The sequence below is a fragment of the Aythya fuligula genome, chromosome 3, assembly GCF_009819795.1.
Source record: "Aythya fuligula isolate bAytFul2 chromosome 3, bAytFul2.pri, whole genome shotgun sequence".
Taxonomy (NCBI): Eukaryota; Metazoa; Chordata; class Aves; order Anseriformes; family Anatidae; genus Aythya; species Aythya fuligula.
In genome coordinates this window covers 88,348,354-88,366,843 of record NC_045561.1, presented here as the reverse complement: position 1 = coordinate 88,366,843, position 18,490 = coordinate 88,348,354, and the positions used below count along the sequence as shown (strand labels likewise).

Here is an 18,490-nt window from a genome sequence, read left to right as displayed (position 1 = left end):
AACCTCCACAATAATAATGATGTTGGCCTACTTCTGAACTATCTAATTGTGATTCGGTCCTATATTGCCCACGTTATTGATATTTGGTTTCTAAATAAAATCTTTGAACTCATAGAGCTTTCTCTGACTCGCATCATCAGTGTTCTCCTGTGGCATGTCTCTAAAACATTGATCAGAGGGAAAGCACAAGACAGAGCTCTTGGCTTAAACAAAAAGTAGTTCCTGTTAGGTTGTTCCAACATCAGAAGCAAGGTTATTCCATATTGCAGAGCGGCTTGAATATTTCAAAACCTCTTGCTTTTTCCATGTGTTTTGCAGCAAGGAGAAGACAGCAGAGATTAGGAGGGATAAGAGTTTTTCTTTCTGGGTTGTTTCTGGCGGCATGTTAGTGGAATAACCATGTTGTGAAATTACTGCATTTGCAATGTATAAGAGCAGGTAATGTTTTTGGATTCTCCAGCTGAAGGCAGAACTGGGGAGAGGTACAAAGGACTTGATGATTTCTGTAATTCCCTTCTCAAACACTGGTGAAAATTAGAGTATTTGAGGATATGGGAGTTGCTCTGAGGTGAACCCTGCTGCAGTTCACCAGCTCAACATTGCTAACTGAAACACAGAAACCACAATGCTCTGCCCACTTCTACCATTCCCAATTTTAGCATAGTTTAAGAGAATGTGCTGCGGGACTGGCATTTTATTTATCTTTGTTAAATGCACAAGATATGTACCTACTGAGACCTCAAAAGAATTTTGCATTCCTACATGTTACTTGCCATAAAGGGGCACAGTCAAGGTAGAAGAGTTTAGCTTTGTATGTTTAATTCTCTGTTGAAGACACGTGGTCTTTGGTAGATGTGTCTCTGTTCACAAAATAATGAAAATAAATAATTTTTTATTTTTGTTATATCAATATTTTAAGGTTTATTTGGTTAGTATATACCAATTTACAGCAATAGAGGATTTTGTCCAACAGTTTCCAAGGATGATAACAAATATGCATTCTTCTTTTTTGCCCAGGGACTCAAAGGTGACCCTGGTAGTCCTGGTTTGGCTGGTCCCAAAGGAGAAAAGGTACTTTTTAAACAACAACAACAACAAAAAAAACAACTTGTAAAGTTGTATGTATATGATATGTGAACGTGCGTGATATTTCTTCAATATTTAATACACTGCCTTCACTATGTGTGATAAACACACACTGCTGCTGTTTGTCTAGCATAAGGATTGAAGAATGTAAGTACAGACTAACTGTAAATAAGGAAGGCAAGCACTCTTTATCACTACAGAAGGAGGCGAATCTTCTTTTGAAAGCAATTCAGAGCAGGAACATAAATTACATATCCTGAATTGCTCTCTTGGTGCTCTGATTTGCTCCCATTGATTGCACCTGAAGGTCTTGCAGTGAGATTCAGACCTCAAAAAGCTAATTCTGTGAACATTTTACAGTCAGATGTCTTTACGTATAGGAGCAGTCACACTGACTTCAGTGGCCACAATATGCATACAAGTGGAGGCTTGTAATTTAACATGTGCAAATCTGTTTGCAGGATTGCTTTTTGTAAACTTTGAATCACTTATGCAGAGGTCTATCTGGTGTTATTTTTGGCTTTGTTGTCTCATTTAGTTTGGATATTAGGAAAAACTTGTTTATTGAAAGGGTTGTTAGGCATTGGAATGGGCTGCCCAGGGAAGTGGTGGAGTCAACATCCCTGGAGGTCTTTAAAAGATGTTTAGATGTAGAGCTTAGTGATATGGTTTAGTGGAGGACTGATTAGTGTTAGGTCAGAGGTTGGACTAGGTGATCTTGGAGGTCTCTTCCAACCTAGATGATTTTGTGATTAGTTTTTTTTTTGTTTTGTTTTTTTCATTTAACCTATGCAGAATTGTCTGTATCTATGGAATTGCTGAAATATATATATATATATCTTTACTACTATATTTTCGTAACCAGAGAATGTGTGATGACTATAATGAATTTACTTAAGCTATGGTGCATATCCTCTAAAATGCCTAAAGGTTTAAAATATATAACTAAAGAGATTGTTCATTTGTTTACTGTCCTATTTTAACCAGGGAGATGTGGGACCACCAGGACCAATGGCCTTAAGTGTAAGTACACATAAAAAAAAGAAAAAAGGAAATCTCTCAGAAATGCTGCAGTTTGTAGCTAATTTACAAAGTAAATACTTCCATTATTAAATTTAAGAGCCAGGCCCCTCTCCTTTAGAATGCAACTACATTTTCAGTATGAATTGTGAAGGAGGGAAAATGGAAATTTATAAATGTAAAGAAAAAAAGCATAGTTAAAGCTTCTTGTTTCCCACTAAGTACTAGCAAGAGTAAATTCACTTGATATTATTAGTGAACAGCATTCTTCAGTAAAAGCTTGCAAGAATAATTAGTACTTTTTAAGATATTGTAATTATTCTATTATCTGGTTGTGTTATTATGAACTTTGACTACAGTGTCACATATATGACACAGTATTATATATGTGGCATCAAAATGTTCAAATTTGAGGTACAGGACCTTATTGTCAAAAAGTTAAGGATGAGAGACGGATAGAGGTGAGTATTCATGTGTATGGCCATGGAGGTCAGCACAGGTGGACACTCAGCACTTCCACAAACAGCACCAGCACCAGCAGCCTTGTCCTGTTACTCTCTGGTTGATCAAAATGAAGGTCTGGTAATGGGAAATCTGTATGCAGCATGCGTCCATCCCTCCAGTAGCTGGGCGTACACTCAGCCTGCCCAGTATTTGCCCCTCATCTTAGTCTTTGCCTAGTGACTGGCACCCAGACATTCCCTAGATTTGGTTCTTCCACTAAACATCCCATAATAATTCTTGTGCAATACCAAAATGCATTTCCACTGCATCCTGTAAAGTGTCTGATACCCCTACATGGTAACACCCTCAGTCTGAAAAGCCCTCTGGAAAGCTGCTCCTGTTGACTCACTGTGTGTTCATATTCTTCCCAACCTCCTACAGTTAGTGACTGCTTCATGTACATGGTTTATGTTATTATATGCTATTTAATTCTGATATAATATCATAGTCTGTTCCCTTTTGAAGACAAACTACATGTATGACCCTTTAATTAGTTGTCACTAAAACACTGTTTTCCCCATTTGACATGGATTTTGTGGTGATAAAGTGATAACAGAAATTTACATATCCAAATGCTGTTCTAGAGGAGGGGGTGAAGTCTCCATTTTTTATTGTGTACAGAACAAAGTATTTTGAATCGGGATTACAATTTTTACTTGTAGGTGCAAAGTATATTCCAAAATCTTTGATCATGCATTTTTAGCTTCTATAATTAGTATAACTAGTCATGCTATTAAATGCTTTATTAATTGCTTCCATCAGTTCATGAAAAATGTGAATTTTTCATCCTCTAATAGCATCCCTGTAAGATTCAAAGTGTGTTTTTAAAGTTATGAACATTCAGTAACTACCTTCTTAACCACACAAAGCAATTGCAGCACTAAAGGGAGAAGTTTACTGCAACCACAAAACTGAGAATTTATAGGTTATAAATTGGAAATTAACATGGGCTCCATATAACTCTGGGAAATAGAATTCATTCTTTCATGAAACATATTATGCACTTCTGGTTTCTTGCATTACATAACAATGCTGCTACTGATAATTAAAATAATTTTAGTAGTGTCTTAATTGTACACTATTTGAATTTTGATGATTCAAAGGAGACAGGTGATAACAGTTGAGGATAATATATGCAGCAGTATGAAGCATTCTTTATAAAAAAAAAAAAATGTTTGGAGTTTGTCATTTCAAATACTTTCAAATTTAGTTGTTTACATGTTGTGATTTTGACATCTATATAATCTTTGTATCTTACAAATGACCAGACATAAATAACAAGCACAGACTGAAAAGAAAAAAAGTAGTGTCACATTATCATGATGGAATATCACTTACTAGATTCTTACACAGAACATTAATCCAGCCACTTAGTTTCTTTTATTGTTTCTACAGTTTTCAGAGGGGGGATAAAAAAAGCAGACAAGTACCATCCTTTCTTTCTTTATAGAAAAAGTCTGTATATCAGACTCCAGAAGTTTTGAAAATTCTGTTACTAACTGATTTATTCCCTTTCTTGTAACTTACCCACAAAAAAAGAGTGAGATTAGACATAATGATTAGTTGTCTTTCAAGTATCAAGAAAAGATTTCTTGAATATGGATCTAAGACAGTTTCTGTGCAAAGATCTGATATATATGGGTGCAGCAGAAGATAAAATTTTGAAGATTCCATGACCTGTGTATTAGTTGTATTCTGGCTAGATAGTGCTACAGACAGTAGATGATGTTTTTAATTTGCTTGCAACGATCTGTGCCCCAGGCGTGTACAAAGACTAAAGATAAATGCTCCCTAGAACTTTCCAAGGTTTATAAAGCTTTATAAGCTTTATAAAAGTAATACATTTTGTCTGATCCAAGTGATTCTTTTCACAAACTGAAATGAGAATGGGCCTCTCAGTAAGGACAATCCGTGTGGGTGACAACAATTGATAATGATGTAAAAGAGTGGCAGAAATGAAAACTCCTGAATTCCGAGGCTATAGTTCTACAGCATATGAATAGCTCTACCCCAAGAGTCAGTGTTATGAACTACTTCTAAATTCATACGGTTCTGTTGTCTTCAGTTAAAATTGTGTGCACTTAGCTTTCTTAAGAGTCATATTCAGAGGTAAGTAGTGTGTTATTGAAAATCACAAGCTGCTTTCAAATTGACTGAACTCAGTCTTTCTCTACATTAAGTGATCCCTTTTCATAAAATGGGCTGTCAAAGGATTACATTTCTTTCATTACAAAATGCTGTGCAATGTTTCAGGTCAGTCAATTCAGGCATAGCAAGATGGCAGTGCATTGGTACAGCCACTGATGGTTGTCGTCATACTTAGGGAACGTTTTAATTTCATACAAAGGAAACATTTAAATTTTAAGAAAAGCAGGCACAAATCTTTAGAGGGTTGTTAGTAACTGAAGTACTGAAATATTTTTTGTAGCTGTCAACTGATAGAAGAGACAAAACCGTGTGTGAATAAGTTGAGCAGTTTGAAGACAGATTACAACACTGTGGGAATATATGGCCCAGCAGGAAGTCTTTCTCTCTCTGCCATTGTAAATAGTCATGGGTTTCTGTTGGCAAGAACTTAAAGATGATGAATGACATGAATTGTGGTGGCTAGGGGAAAATCCATTCTTCAGAGTTGTTTTTTTATTTGTGTGACTTCTGTGTGGTCATGACTTTTACAATATATAATCAGGAAAGGGAGATGTCTTGTCTTGCTGTGAATAAGTAATAGGTCAGATAATATCAAGGTTCACGTGTCACTGAACAAAAACTTACTCTGTCAGGACCATTTATGTTGTTACAGCCAAAATGTGACATCAGTGTTTCAGTTATGAGTCTTGTTAAATCCGAGTTTTAAAATGTTCCACTTGTTTCAGACTCAAGCATAATATTGTAAATTTATACTCTATATCATTATCATCATTTTTAGTTTTTCCTAATGTTAAAATGATTTATTTATTTTTTATCAAAACGCAAAATGAATTATTATGTTGTGGGACAGGGAAGGAAGAGAAGTGATAATAATGATGTGCTAACATTGTTAGAGCTAAGTCCAGAATGCATTTGGATATGGAGGGAGGAGATATTCAAAAAGACTTGGTTTGGTCAAGCTAGGAGGCTGGGCCTGGGTCATCTACCTTCCACCTCAGCACAAAGGCCATGTTGATACATGTAGGAAATTACAGTGTTACAGAGTTCCGCTGCCCTGTATAGCTCCTTCATTCATAATCATTTCCACAGAAATTACCCAGTGGTGGAATAAGCTAGAGAAGCTCTGCCATTCATGCCAGTCTCAGGATGAACTAGAGTATCTGCAGGGCTGTGAAGGGCCAGAGCATTCTCTTCACATGCAGGCCTGTACCACAGTCCTGTCCCCATTACAGGGAGCATGAACCTGACAAAAAGGCTGAGGCTGCTTCACTGCAGTGATTCCCAGACTGCTTAGTCATTTTTAATCCATGCCCAGTTGTTTGTAGGTAATCTGCAGAAACAAGTAGCCATAAGTAGTAGGAACTGTGAAAGTCTAAAGGGTGTGAGTGATTCATTGTCTCAAGGGGCTCAGGAATTCCTGAGGAGTACTAAATCATGTACTGCTCTGAAACACAGTGAGATCTCTGCCCACCAGCATGAAAATATACAGGATGGAATGAAGTTATTTGTCTTTAGAGGAAAAATCTGATGGTGTTTTAATAGATAGATATAGCCGTTGTAGCCTCTAATGAATGAGGGATACTCCAACATAGTATGGATGGCAGAATTCATAAATACCCAACAACTGTAACAACCTATCAGGCAAATGAGCATATGCTAAACTGTGAGAGGGGAAATGATGCTGTGGCTTTTTGAGAACCATTTTTTTTTTATTTTAATCAGTTTGAAATTGAAATTTCATAGATCAGAAAGTGCATTGCTTTGAACAAAGCACTTAGAGATGAGTTATCTTGTTTAATGTCATTTAACGGTAAATCTCTACCAAAATGCTAAAGCATGCACACTTAACAAAATGTCTTACAGTAATAACAGGGAGTTCAGAAAGAAATTAAGTATATGCCTGGCTGTTTCTGTAGTTAATAGAGTTGGGATTAGAATCACAGCCCATGTGTTTCAGTATGGTTTTTTAAGGCAAATATGGAAAGTCCTGTTAATACAATATCATCATTCTTGCATGATTAGTTAGAGGGGGAAAAAAAAAAAAAGAAATGGCATTGTAGTGCAAAGTACGCTCAGCTGCAAAAAGAAATAGATTAAAAAAAAAAAAAAAAAAAAGGCTTTATGTAGAATCCTACTGAAATTAGTAATTACAGGAAGTTTTAAGTATTTGATTCATGCATTATTCATACAAATAAATTTTAGTGGCACTAAATTTGACACATATGTGCATATTTAAGTATATTTAATGCGGCTTTAAAGTTTTTATGTTTCCATGGAGTCAATTAATATTACGAGTTGAGATACACATATTTGTCTCCTCAGTTCTGGTAGCAGTTTTATAGGAGTAGTCCCAAGTCATGATTGATTCTCATCCTATACTTCTGCAGTCTTTAATTTCTCTGGTATTTTAACTTTCTGAAATGCTGTATATGTACTAGATCTCTTTTCTTCAGTATTTTTCAAATTTCTTATAGCGCAAGTTGGGAATATATTCTGAATTTTTCTCCCTAATTATACTTTCTTTATGCAGTAACATGATTAGTTTTTAAAAGTGTAAGTTCCCTGATAAATTGTGTCATAATTGAGGAGCCTTCAAAGAATAAGAGGCAGAGATTATACTGTTCTGCTGGGCAGTTTTGTCAAAAAGTGATGTTTGGTTTGAGAAGCTAGCGACTGTTTTCTGAAGTGACACAGCTGGCTAAGCAGCTCCCTCTCTCTCTGGTATCCACAGCTTAAGCCTGTGCATGTCGTGTCAGAAGAGTGACAGGTGAGGGAAGGTAGCGCAGCAATCTCTTGTAAAATATATGATAACTATTCCCCTCGACACTCGATACGCTGCTTTTAGTTCCTGAGGAAAACGAGTGTCCGTCTGTACGTTCCTGTGAACCTATCCCTTTCAGGAGTTATAAAATAGTCATCCAGATGGCACCAAGTGTTTACGCAGAAGCCAAGGCTTAAGTCGGCCACAGACAGCAGTACCCAAGACTTGCTTACTAAACAGATAGTTGGAATGTTGGCTCCCAGGGCTGGTTAAATCGGGCCAAAGGAAGCTGGGGCACAAGTGCAGCGTGAGCCGTCTGCAGGGGGAAGCTGCAGGTCCAGGCCCAGGCAAGTTCTGCAGTCACTTTTGGCCATTCCCTCAATAAACAAACATCAGCAAGGGGTTACTCAGCTTTCCTCTCATAGCTTCTGTAACTATTTGTGTAGAGCTCAAATTGTAATTCATGCTCTCCAGTACTTGCTAGGAAATACCTTCACATATTCAATTATAGTATAATTTTTTGGCCTTTATATGGACCTCTGAAGAGGTAACATATTGCATCCCCACATTTTTTCTGTTATAATCAGCAGCAGCATTTCAGATGGTTCTTCCTGAAAAATCATGTACAAAATTTTACTTACTTCGACTCCTGCAAGCAATTTGTGTCTCACACTGAAAAATAAAACATGTCCTGGAGATAACTTGTGTTACTTAAGCCGGGACATACACTCCCACCCACACCTATCATTAGTAAGTGTCTCAACTAAAGTTATCCTCTCATTCTTTTCACATAATGACAGGAACTAAAGGAGAGCAATACAAGGTAACTAAAGAAAGTATAGACAGAAAATCATATTTGCATTCTAATTATTTAATTATAACAGAAAATCATATTTGCATTCTAATTATTTAATTATAATAATATTTAATTTAATAATTATAATTTTCATATATAGCCCTCTATGAAAAATCTGAATTTCAACTGCTTGAGCTCTTTACTGGGTGTGTATTAATTTCATAAAAATACCAGTTTAGTTCTTTTACATTAGATATAATGATCTTTAATTCTCACAGTATAACTTACAAATATTCATTTTTTGTGAAATGCTTTTTAAGTATGGAAGCAGATCCTATTAAGATTACCCTACTTGGTGAAACAAGATGTTTTAGCAATTTCAATCTGTCTTCTGTGTGCAGTAATACTGATACTGAAATCACAAGTGAAAATTCATGTCTTGGCCTCACAGAAGATTTATGTTTTTCAAAAATTCACAGTCTCCTAAATTGGCATGAATAGAATTTATATGTCCTTCATTAGAGGAATGATTAGAGAATAGTCCCATATGCTTTCCTATTCACAGCAGACATCAGTGTAAAGAATCTTTTCAAATTACTCCTCAGGAATTTAAATGATACTTTCTTTTCTTAGCAGATAGACCCAGGTCTATTAAAAGTACTAGGTTCATAAAGTGTGAACTTCTGTGAAATTAGTCTTCCAATTTTCCTTTGAAATTGTCTCTGGAGCAAAACAAATTTCAGGTGAAGTTACCAGAGAGAATTACAGAAATGAGATCAGTGAGAATATACTTTGTTTGCATCAGTAATAAATTATCATAAATAAAAATAAAAAATTCTGATCATGTTTTCTTACAGCCTGAAATTTTTACTGCTAAATGCTGTCTCCTCTTCCACAGAAGTAAGCAGTCCGATAGCAGTATGATTATTGCAGTATGATTATTGCAGTAGCAGTAACAGGCCAAAAATGGGGTTAAAATATTTCAGCTTGCCAACCTAACTTAATTTAGTAAGGATGTGAAGGAAGGTTACATTTGGAAATGTTGATGATATATACAAATGTTGCTGATGGCAATAGCCCATTCTTACAAGGGAGGAAGGCACTGGTTTCCCCACAACATGCAGTAGAAACGAGCCAAAGAGAAAAATACTCTCAAAACATGTTAAAGGGTCACAGTGAAAATCATGACCTGCAGAGTAGATCTATGATCTAGTAACACATCCAGATTGGAAGACTTTAAGACTTAATTGAACGGTATCTGGATGCATCTTGTCTGTTTTTTTCTGCATAGCTGGGGCATTTTTGCCTAAGTACAGCAGCAGCAGTACCGTCCATCAGAAGAGCGGTATTTGGACAGGTGGGGAATGCCATTTGGTTCTTTCAGGCTGGAGCAGGTTACCATGATCACATGTTCTGTTACTTCAGGAATCAAGTCACTTTTTACTGTACTATTGATTTGCGCGATTTTATACTACTCTATTTGTGGACTTCTCAGAGGGATCATCATAAACCTAAATCCATCAGTGTGATGGTTTTTCTTTATCCTAGTGAGAACTGTGTCTTGAAGAACTAGGTCAAGTCTCTGCAGTGGGAATTGCCTACCGATTTGCTTGTAAAAAATAAAAATTCTACTGTGATTTTTTTTCAGTGGAACTATACCAACTGTAGCCAAATAATGTATATTATAGCCGAGTGTTTTTAAAGTAGCAAGTTTTATGATTATAAAAGCATATGTTCAAATGGCAAAAAATGACCTGTTCTTACGTTACCACGTGTTGTTTCTACATACCTAATCAAGCTTTTATCTGTGTCTTTGCTTGACTTGTCTCATGCACTTTCTCCCTGTCTAGCAACATTTATACAGTAAAAAAATGAGGTCACTTATATGCTGTAATTTGAAAGGCACAAAATTGGATGAGAATAGTTTATGTATAGAATACAGAAAACAGTCTGTAAAGTATAATTTTTTCTTGTGTGCGCATGCTTTAATTATACCTTTCTTCTTATTGTTAGCATCTATATACCATCTCTAATTTGTGTAGAGAAGGAAAGTCTTCTATGCTCAGAATCTATTTCAGCAGTGCAACTTAAGAGTGCATAAGGCGTCTGTCTGGCCTGCTTCAAAAACAATCAGCTACATTTTGAAGCAACTTTCAGAAGACTAAAAATACACTGACTTGTAAAATGTTGTTTTAAACATGCTTTTAGTATCAGACATAAGCTTTCAGAGGAAGTAATACAAATAACAACTTTAAATAATTTCAGTCTTCCACTTCAGCTGTTCTATTTTGTGTTGGTTTTTAATTCACCAAGAGGTCACAGTAAACATTTTGCTTTTGTTCACAATGTGTTCTTAGGTTAGGCAGTTATTCTGAGCTAGTAAATTCACAAACCAAGTCTCAACCATGTCTCTGTAGATATTTGTCTTGATGTAACAAGCATTTTAACATGTTTTTGTACCTGCACAGTCACATAGCAGGATTCTGGTCCTGTAATAAGCAGCTTCTGGCAGTTACGTGCCAACACTTTAAACTGATACCTTATGAAACTTAAAATAGCTTAACTGTCTGAATTGTGAGTTGCTATCTCTACCATCTAAAGTTTAATAATTCTCAATTGTTTTTATCTGTCTGGAAATATTATGTATTAAAAAATATTTGTAGGAATTAACACCTTTGATGAGATGCAAGTTCTTCTAAAAGCTCAGTTTTTCTACGGTAACATTTTTTAAATATGTTGGTTTTTTTTCTCTTCCCTTGACTAAATCTTAATCTGTTTCAATGATTGTTTTCTTTAAACAACTATAAGCTTGCTTTTTCTTTATCTAGCATAACAACCAGCATCTTTTCCCTTGCCAACAGTTACCATTAGTTTACCTCTTTATAAAGGAATTTGCCAGTTCCCACTCTTAATTTCTTTTTCAAGATGTTGTATGACCCTCTTGTGTCTGCCAGTGTATCATGTTTTATCTTTCATAGCTATTCTCACTCATTGTAGTAGATTTTCTGTGTTCATAGAACACAGAAATATCCTGATTTGGAAGGGACTTACAAGGATCATTGAGTTCTACTCCTGGGTCCACACAGGACCACCCAGAAATCAAACACTATCTCTGAGAGCTTTGTCCAAGTGCTCAGTGCCATGACAAGTGTCAGTGCCATGACAAGTTCCCTGGGGAGCCTGTCCCAGTGCCCGACCACCTTCTGGGCGCAGAACCTTTCCCTAACACCCAGCCTGACCCTCCCCTGTCCCAGCTCCATGCTGTTCCCTTGGGTCCTGTCGCTGTCCCCAGAGAGCAGAGCTCAGCACCTGCCCCTCCGCTCCCCTCGAGAGGCTGCAGGCCACCATGAGGCCTCCCCTCAGCCTGCTCTGCTCTGGGCTGAAAAAAACAAGAGACCTCAGCAGTTTCTCACACACCTTCCCCTCTAAACCCTTCACCACCTACATAGCCCTCCTTTGGATGTTCTCTAATAGTTTTATGTCCTTCTTATATTGTGGCACCCAAAACTGCACACTCAAGGTGAGGCTGCACCAGCACAAAGTAGAGCAAGACACTTTCCTTGACAAGCTAGCACTGCTGTGCCTGATGCACCCCAGGATATGATTGGCCCTTTTGGCTGCCAGAATCAGGTTTCAGGTGCACCTGAGCACCTCCAGTTTACTAATTTCTTTTCCCCAAGGCATATGTTAATGTTTTGAGATACTTCCACTTCATGTTCCTCAAGCTACTTCAGGCAGATAATTCCAAAGGCCTTAACCTGGTCCATGAAAGGTGCAGGCATTAAAGACTGCAAATTATTTGAATTTGCTTCTCCACAATTATTTGGAGGGGCACTACCTTCCAACTTCAAAGGTGGTCTAAAAGAATCAGGAAAATCCATTCATGTTAGGCCATTTGTAAGTATGCATTATGTTTTCCTGTCAGCCAGGCACCACTGGAATTGTGCCATTCTCATGTCCCACTTTATGCCTTGTGCTATTCCTGCATCTCTTTTTGCTTTTTGCCATACTCATCCTGTTGCTGATGCAAGACTCAGGTTGGAAACTGACACAATAATGAATCAAAAATTTTGATTGCTTTGGTTGTTGTTTACTTTACTGTTTTTGGAGTGAAGAACATGATCGTTGATCTCCAGAGATCTCTGGGAGATGTCCAGAAGTTAAACAGGAAAAAGACCAAAGTAGAAACCTTGGTATGCCTTCTTACAAATTACATTCTTCTTTTCTGTGCCTGAACTGTTAACTTCATTGCCAGGTTTTATAGGAATTTAAAAGGGGATGTTTTATTCATCCCTTTAGAGAGATTTCACCGTTGAGAAGTTTTATTTTCATTCCTTCTTCAGGTTTCTTCTTCGGTTATTTTTCCAGGATCTCATCCAGTGAATGCTGAATAATGATAGCATTGCTAAGTCATTACCATTGCTAAGTTATTGCAGCTTTGCAACCATGTTATTTAATGCAGCCCATATTGTCCTGTCACTTTTTCAACTGAAGATCCCACTGAAGGTAGTGTGAACTTTTACCTCTGATTCAATGTCAGGATATGGCTCCTTGTACATAGTCCTCCCTGCGTAGTTACTAATTGTAAGCAGCTCTCCTCCCTTTCCTTGAAGATAAACCTTCTTATCTGGTTCCTTTTTCTTGACAATAATACTGTAGAGAGAAGAAAAAGAATAAAAGTAGGTCTTGAGCAAAAATGTTGGCTGTTAATTATCATTATTGTGTGGTTATATTGTTGTATAATTCCCTGACCTTGGACTCTTATTGTACAGACATGTGAGGCGCAGTATTTCCTCTTTCATAAAACAGACACTACAGGCTTTCATTTCATTCCCATACATAAAATTGTCACTAAAAATGAAATATTAACAAAACAAAGCTTCACCTCTTCCTGGATTCCTAGAATTCTCTGCAAAGTAAAATATTCCTAATAGTTGAACAGAAAGGATTCTCAGCAAATTTTTAAACTACCTTGAGAAAGTACAAAAGGCTTACAGAGTTCATATTCACCTATTGCTCTATGTGTTTGTGCAAGTATATGCTACGTAATAGCACTGTAATTAACTCACTGGGATTTATTTGACACAACGTTGTCATGCATATTCCAGTTCCATAAACTTTTGGAAAAAAATGGAAACAGCATACATAAATTTTGTAAAAGATTCTAAAGCTTTTCTTGTTTGTATTATGTGCTGAAGGGAAAGAAGAAATATGTAGTGGTGAAAAAAAATGTCTGAGGTATTCAGAGGCTGAGTAGAGAAATGATAGGAAAAGAAGAACCCTTGAGCTGTCTGCTTTAATTTACAACTGAAGTCAGCCTTCATTCTAATAAATTGAAGATATCCATTGAAGAGATATGAGCTAGCAACTTCTATATGCTCACTTTCACCAGTCTATCTTGGGAATTAGAAATCATAAATTAACTTTTTTTTTTTTTTTTTTTTTCTGGAAATCTGGACATGTTTTAAAAAAGCAATTCTCACAAGGGTTCAGTTTACCCTTATTGGTGCAGTTAATCTGCATTATTGATTCTAAATAAGGAATTTGGCCAAGCATATAACTCAGGTTGAAGCATTTCAATTTGAAGTATATTGAAGTAATAACCAAGTCCGCATAATTTAAATGGTTAAGAATGTAATATTTTAGTACTTCAAACTGTTAAGTAAACTAAACATAAATTCTTGATTTTTTGATACCCTGTAAGAATATGCAATATTGCATTCATTTAAAAAAAAATTATAGGAAGTAGATCTGCTCAGTGCTCTTTGCTGATTACATTGAAACTCATTTCGTATTTCTTGTTGCTATAATGGAAATTGGATAGCTTCCTTGAAGTCATTTTGAAAAAAAAAATTGTTCCAAGGTGACTCATAAATTAAGGGGGAGCAGTGTTCTAAGCACAAAGCTGTTATCTGAAGGCTTTATGATTATATTGTACATTAATCAGATATAAAATTTATACCCCCATGCCTCAGAAACAGTCTATAATTCTGTGTCTGCACAGTCAGTCTTGCACTGAGTCAGAAGGAAGGCTCAGATATATTCAAAATACCCCAAACTCCTGCACCTGGTTAGGTGCAGGAGAGGGGAAGACAGAAGTGACTCTGAAGAGTTTTGAAAAGCTCAGCCCAGGTACACAGAGAAAACTGCAGAGAGCTGATTCTTACAATACAGAAAGCATAAGTCTACCTGCTATATTATCTCTCTGCCTTATCTCTCCCCTTCCTTCCTTTCCCCTCCACATCTAGGGCCTATGTTTGAATTTGAGTTGTAAAGTTGTCATTCACTTAACATAAATTGCTTGTTTTCTTATGGCATCTTAACTTAAATAAATAGATTTTCACACAAAACTGTAGCTAAATATATTTATAATTGCTTAAGTAATGCTGATATTCACCTCTCTGATTCTAAATGATTCAGCATCTGTATAAAGGAATAGGATTAATAATTACAGTTTGCATTTTCTTCCTCACACCTGAATACAACTGTTCCCTTGAAGATGTAATTGCAACTAACCTGCTTTTGTTAGTAGAAATAAATGTTTGTCTTGACACCTGGCTCTTAGGCTTAGTCTCACTTGTACAGAGTAATACAGGATTAAAATAATATTGAATGTTATATTTGTTTATTGTTTGCATTTTCAGGGTTTGCCAGGGCTGGAGGGTCCCCAGGGTCCACCTGGCAAAGAAGGTCAAAGGGTGAGTAAACTTTGTGAACAACTGGTGTGTGTGCTCACTGACCTTGATGTGTGACTTCTTTCTAAGCACTAATAAAAAATTGAAAGGTAGCAGCTGAGTATGAAGCATGCTGACAATAAAATGAGCTTTGACATTTGAGGTTTCTCTTCAGTTGAAGGAGATTTAACAATTTAAACCATCTAAAATGTTTTAATGACTGGCTGCACAGATGTAGATATTGTCTTTTGTGCAATATGCTTCTGTTTTAATTTTAAATGAAAGAATACTAAAATTGCTCAGGAGATTTAGTTTTCTTGCAGAAATAGACCATACCTTACTACATCTAGGATATATGAATGTAAGATCATTATCTACAATGTTATTAGAATCCAGAGCTAATGACCCAAGTTTTTTTGTAGATGCCATTATGCAAGTGTCAGAGCCTAGCATATGTATACAAAGAAGTGAGATACAATAAGAAAAAAACAACAACAGTGGAGATTATGCCCAAGGCATGAAATAAACATTTGGTTATTGAAAATTTTATTATAATGAAGTAATTGGCTGATTTCCATGTGTATATTATGTTTTCACTTTCCCTGACCTCCTGTCTTTGGTACTTAAGTGGAGCAGAGAATGAATATTTATGAACATGGTATCTCAAGAAATAACTTGAAAGTTTATAACCTATTTTTCTCCTTGGGAGGATATTCATACTCAAACATTTCTATATTTTTATGAATGAAATGGCACCCAGTTCATGGTTTTAAAACTGGATCTCTCAATAATTCTTGCGTACTTTAGGTATCATAATGTTGAATATCTCAGTTAAGTTATCTAAAGTGGAAGGATTTAATATTATTGACCTTAGTCACACAATCAATTATTAAAGGCCAGTTTAATAGTTTTAGTAGTGACTACTTCCCTGGTGTAACATAGGACCAGTTCTTGAACAAAAGCTTTGAGGCCTACATGTCATTACTCAATGTCTTTTATTGCTGTTTTCTTTATGTTACAAAACTATTACTGAATTTCATTTAAGTTAAACAGGAAAATTTGAAAACTGAGTTTATTTAAATTTCAAAGTAAGGCTAGAGAATCCTTTCAGAAAAAATAAATAAATAAATAAATAAAAGACAGTGTAAAGACAGTGTAGTAAGGGAGAATCAGAAGTTATGTGGTAAATATAAACATGGGATTATGGACTTGTTATTAAGGATTTTATAATTACTATGACTCTTACTGTTATGTAATTAGATACCCGGGATACTGAAAAGCTCCAGATACTCAGTTATAACACACGTTTGTATGTTTTTATGTGAAGCATTCAGTCTGCAGACTTTCACAGTTTCTTAGTTCTCCTTTAGGGATAATTATAAATATGACTATTTTAGAAGCATCACTCTTTCAATTTCTTAATTTGTAAGGCAAAGATTCAGAATTAATGCATTGTATTATCTATAATTTTTGAGAAATTCATTTGGAGATGTCCCTTTTATTTTGCAGTGAAAACTAGGGGATTGATAAATTTATCATGGCCATTTCCTATCCACACATAAAAACTGAACTGCTGTCTCACTCCAATATATTTAAAAACAGGAGTGCTGATTGTTTTATAATCTCAGCCATGCACACAGTTGCCCTGGGCCAGACAATGGGAACAGCAGACTTCATACTCACAGCATCTGTCTTTATCTTTCTGCCAGTGAAACGTTCATAATACTCATTCTGCTGGCCAACCCCACCCAAGCTTTAATAACATAGCTCGCAGTCTTAATTCAACCCCCATGTGCATTTGCATTTCCAATACATTTAATTACACAATAACATACTGTTTGTAACAAGATCTCTGCTCTGTTTAATGACAAACAGGACAGCACATATCTAATGGCTATTAAATATTCCTTTTTATTTAATTATAGATGTCATGTTCCTTTTGTTCTACTTCCAGCAGATCTTCCAAATCTTTCACATTATATGAAGTTACTGGTTTTGTCATGGGCTGTCTTTGAAGCATTAAAGCTATATATAGAGCATATAACCAACTGATGATTTTTCTTCAACATATTGCTCAGATGTAAAGGTGCTACTTTGCCCGTGCCCAATTTTCAGACTTGAACTGTAATGTATAAGGGGAAAAAAAAAAAAGTACCCCAAACTTTTGAAAAAATCTGTTTAATTTTGGGTGCCAAACATTGAGAATCTGACAATTTTACTCTTTCCATTTACACTGTATGCATCATATTTCAAAATTTTAATTCCCACTTCAGCAGCATTTTTTAGTGTTCAGCTCTTTGGAAAATTAGTCTGATGTTAATAGCAAATTGAGAATTGTTAAGTGCGTAAGTTAGAGACCTCTGAACATGCTAAAAACAAGATCTAAGGAGCAGAGGAAAATTAACATTGTTAATGATGTTATGTCAAAAAATCAAAAAAAAATGTGTAAAAGACTCATGACAGCTAGTGCTTTAGATAAGTGACAATACAAAATGTGTTAGACAGAGAAGAATAAAAGCCATGCCAGTGGGTTTCTCTCCTGTTTGAACTGGCCGGAGCCATGCATTTTATTTTGAGAGTGTTTTTAAGTGGGATTTTGTTTTTTCATCCAAGATCACAGAGCTTATTATTAGAACTACTAACAAATATGAGTCATGGGACGCTCCCCAGAGTGGACACCAGTCGCCTTATTTTGACAACAGAGGGGACCTAGGGCAAATGTACCCATATGCCATATTAAAAGGAGTAAGTCTGGGTAGTAGCATTTCTTTCGTCTCATGGTAATAATCTGTATTGAATAATAATTTATAATCTATAATCAGTAATAATCTATATTTACTATTACATAGGTTTTTTTTTTAAGTAATTATTTTAGAAATTATATCTTTAAATATACACATGCATATTTATGAATAGCTATAATAAATATAAATTGTAGGGTTTAGTTCAAAGTTGTGCCAACCTTTAAATGCTTATTGACATATATTGACATATGTGTGGAATTCGCTTAAAATCACAAATTTACATCACTGAATCAGATGAGGGCTGTAGGTTATTTATTTCAAGAGCAAGAGGAAATCAATACATTATTTCAAATAAGGCAGTAAACACTTGTCCAATTAATGCATTGTAGGCACAGTTACATTGTATTGAGTCAATATTTGGTTATTAGAATAATATATATTTCATTTTCTCTGGCCCGGTCATCTGTTGTATTTCTGTTACATGATCTCATTGGGATATGATCTTTCTCCCAAGTCAATGAGCAGTTCTTAGCAGATTCTTAGGCTTGTAAATGATGGTATGCAAATAACTCAGCAATGGAACTTGATGATAGAAGAGTATAAAACAAACACATCAGTAGTTTAGTATATTAGTTATGTTCATGAAAATAAATTAATCAGTTCCCACTTACTGGGACCTTTTTACTCTCATCTCCTTTTTAACCTTCTCTTTGTGCCTCTCATTTACCTTTTCATTACTTTTCCCTTTGGTCACTGA

The 18,490-nt window shown here is 35.7% G+C and overlaps 1 protein-coding gene across 2 annotated transcripts in view; it reads left to right on the top strand.

The window, feature by feature from the left end:
- COL19A1 (collagen type XIX alpha 1 chain) overlaps positions 1-18,490 on the top strand; it is a 200,276-nt gene that overhangs the window by 101,714 nt on the left and 80,072 nt on the right. For both annotated transcript variants that reach the window (XM_032185341.1, XM_032185342.1), the window contains exons 14-16: positions 1,018-1,071; positions 2,074-2,109; positions 14,960-15,013. In XM_032185341.1, coding sequence (XP_032041232.1) covers positions 1,018-1,071; positions 2,074-2,109; positions 14,960-15,013 — 144 coding nt within the window. The remainder of the gene's footprint in view (positions 1-1,017; positions 1,072-2,073; positions 2,110-14,959; positions 15,014-18,490) is intronic.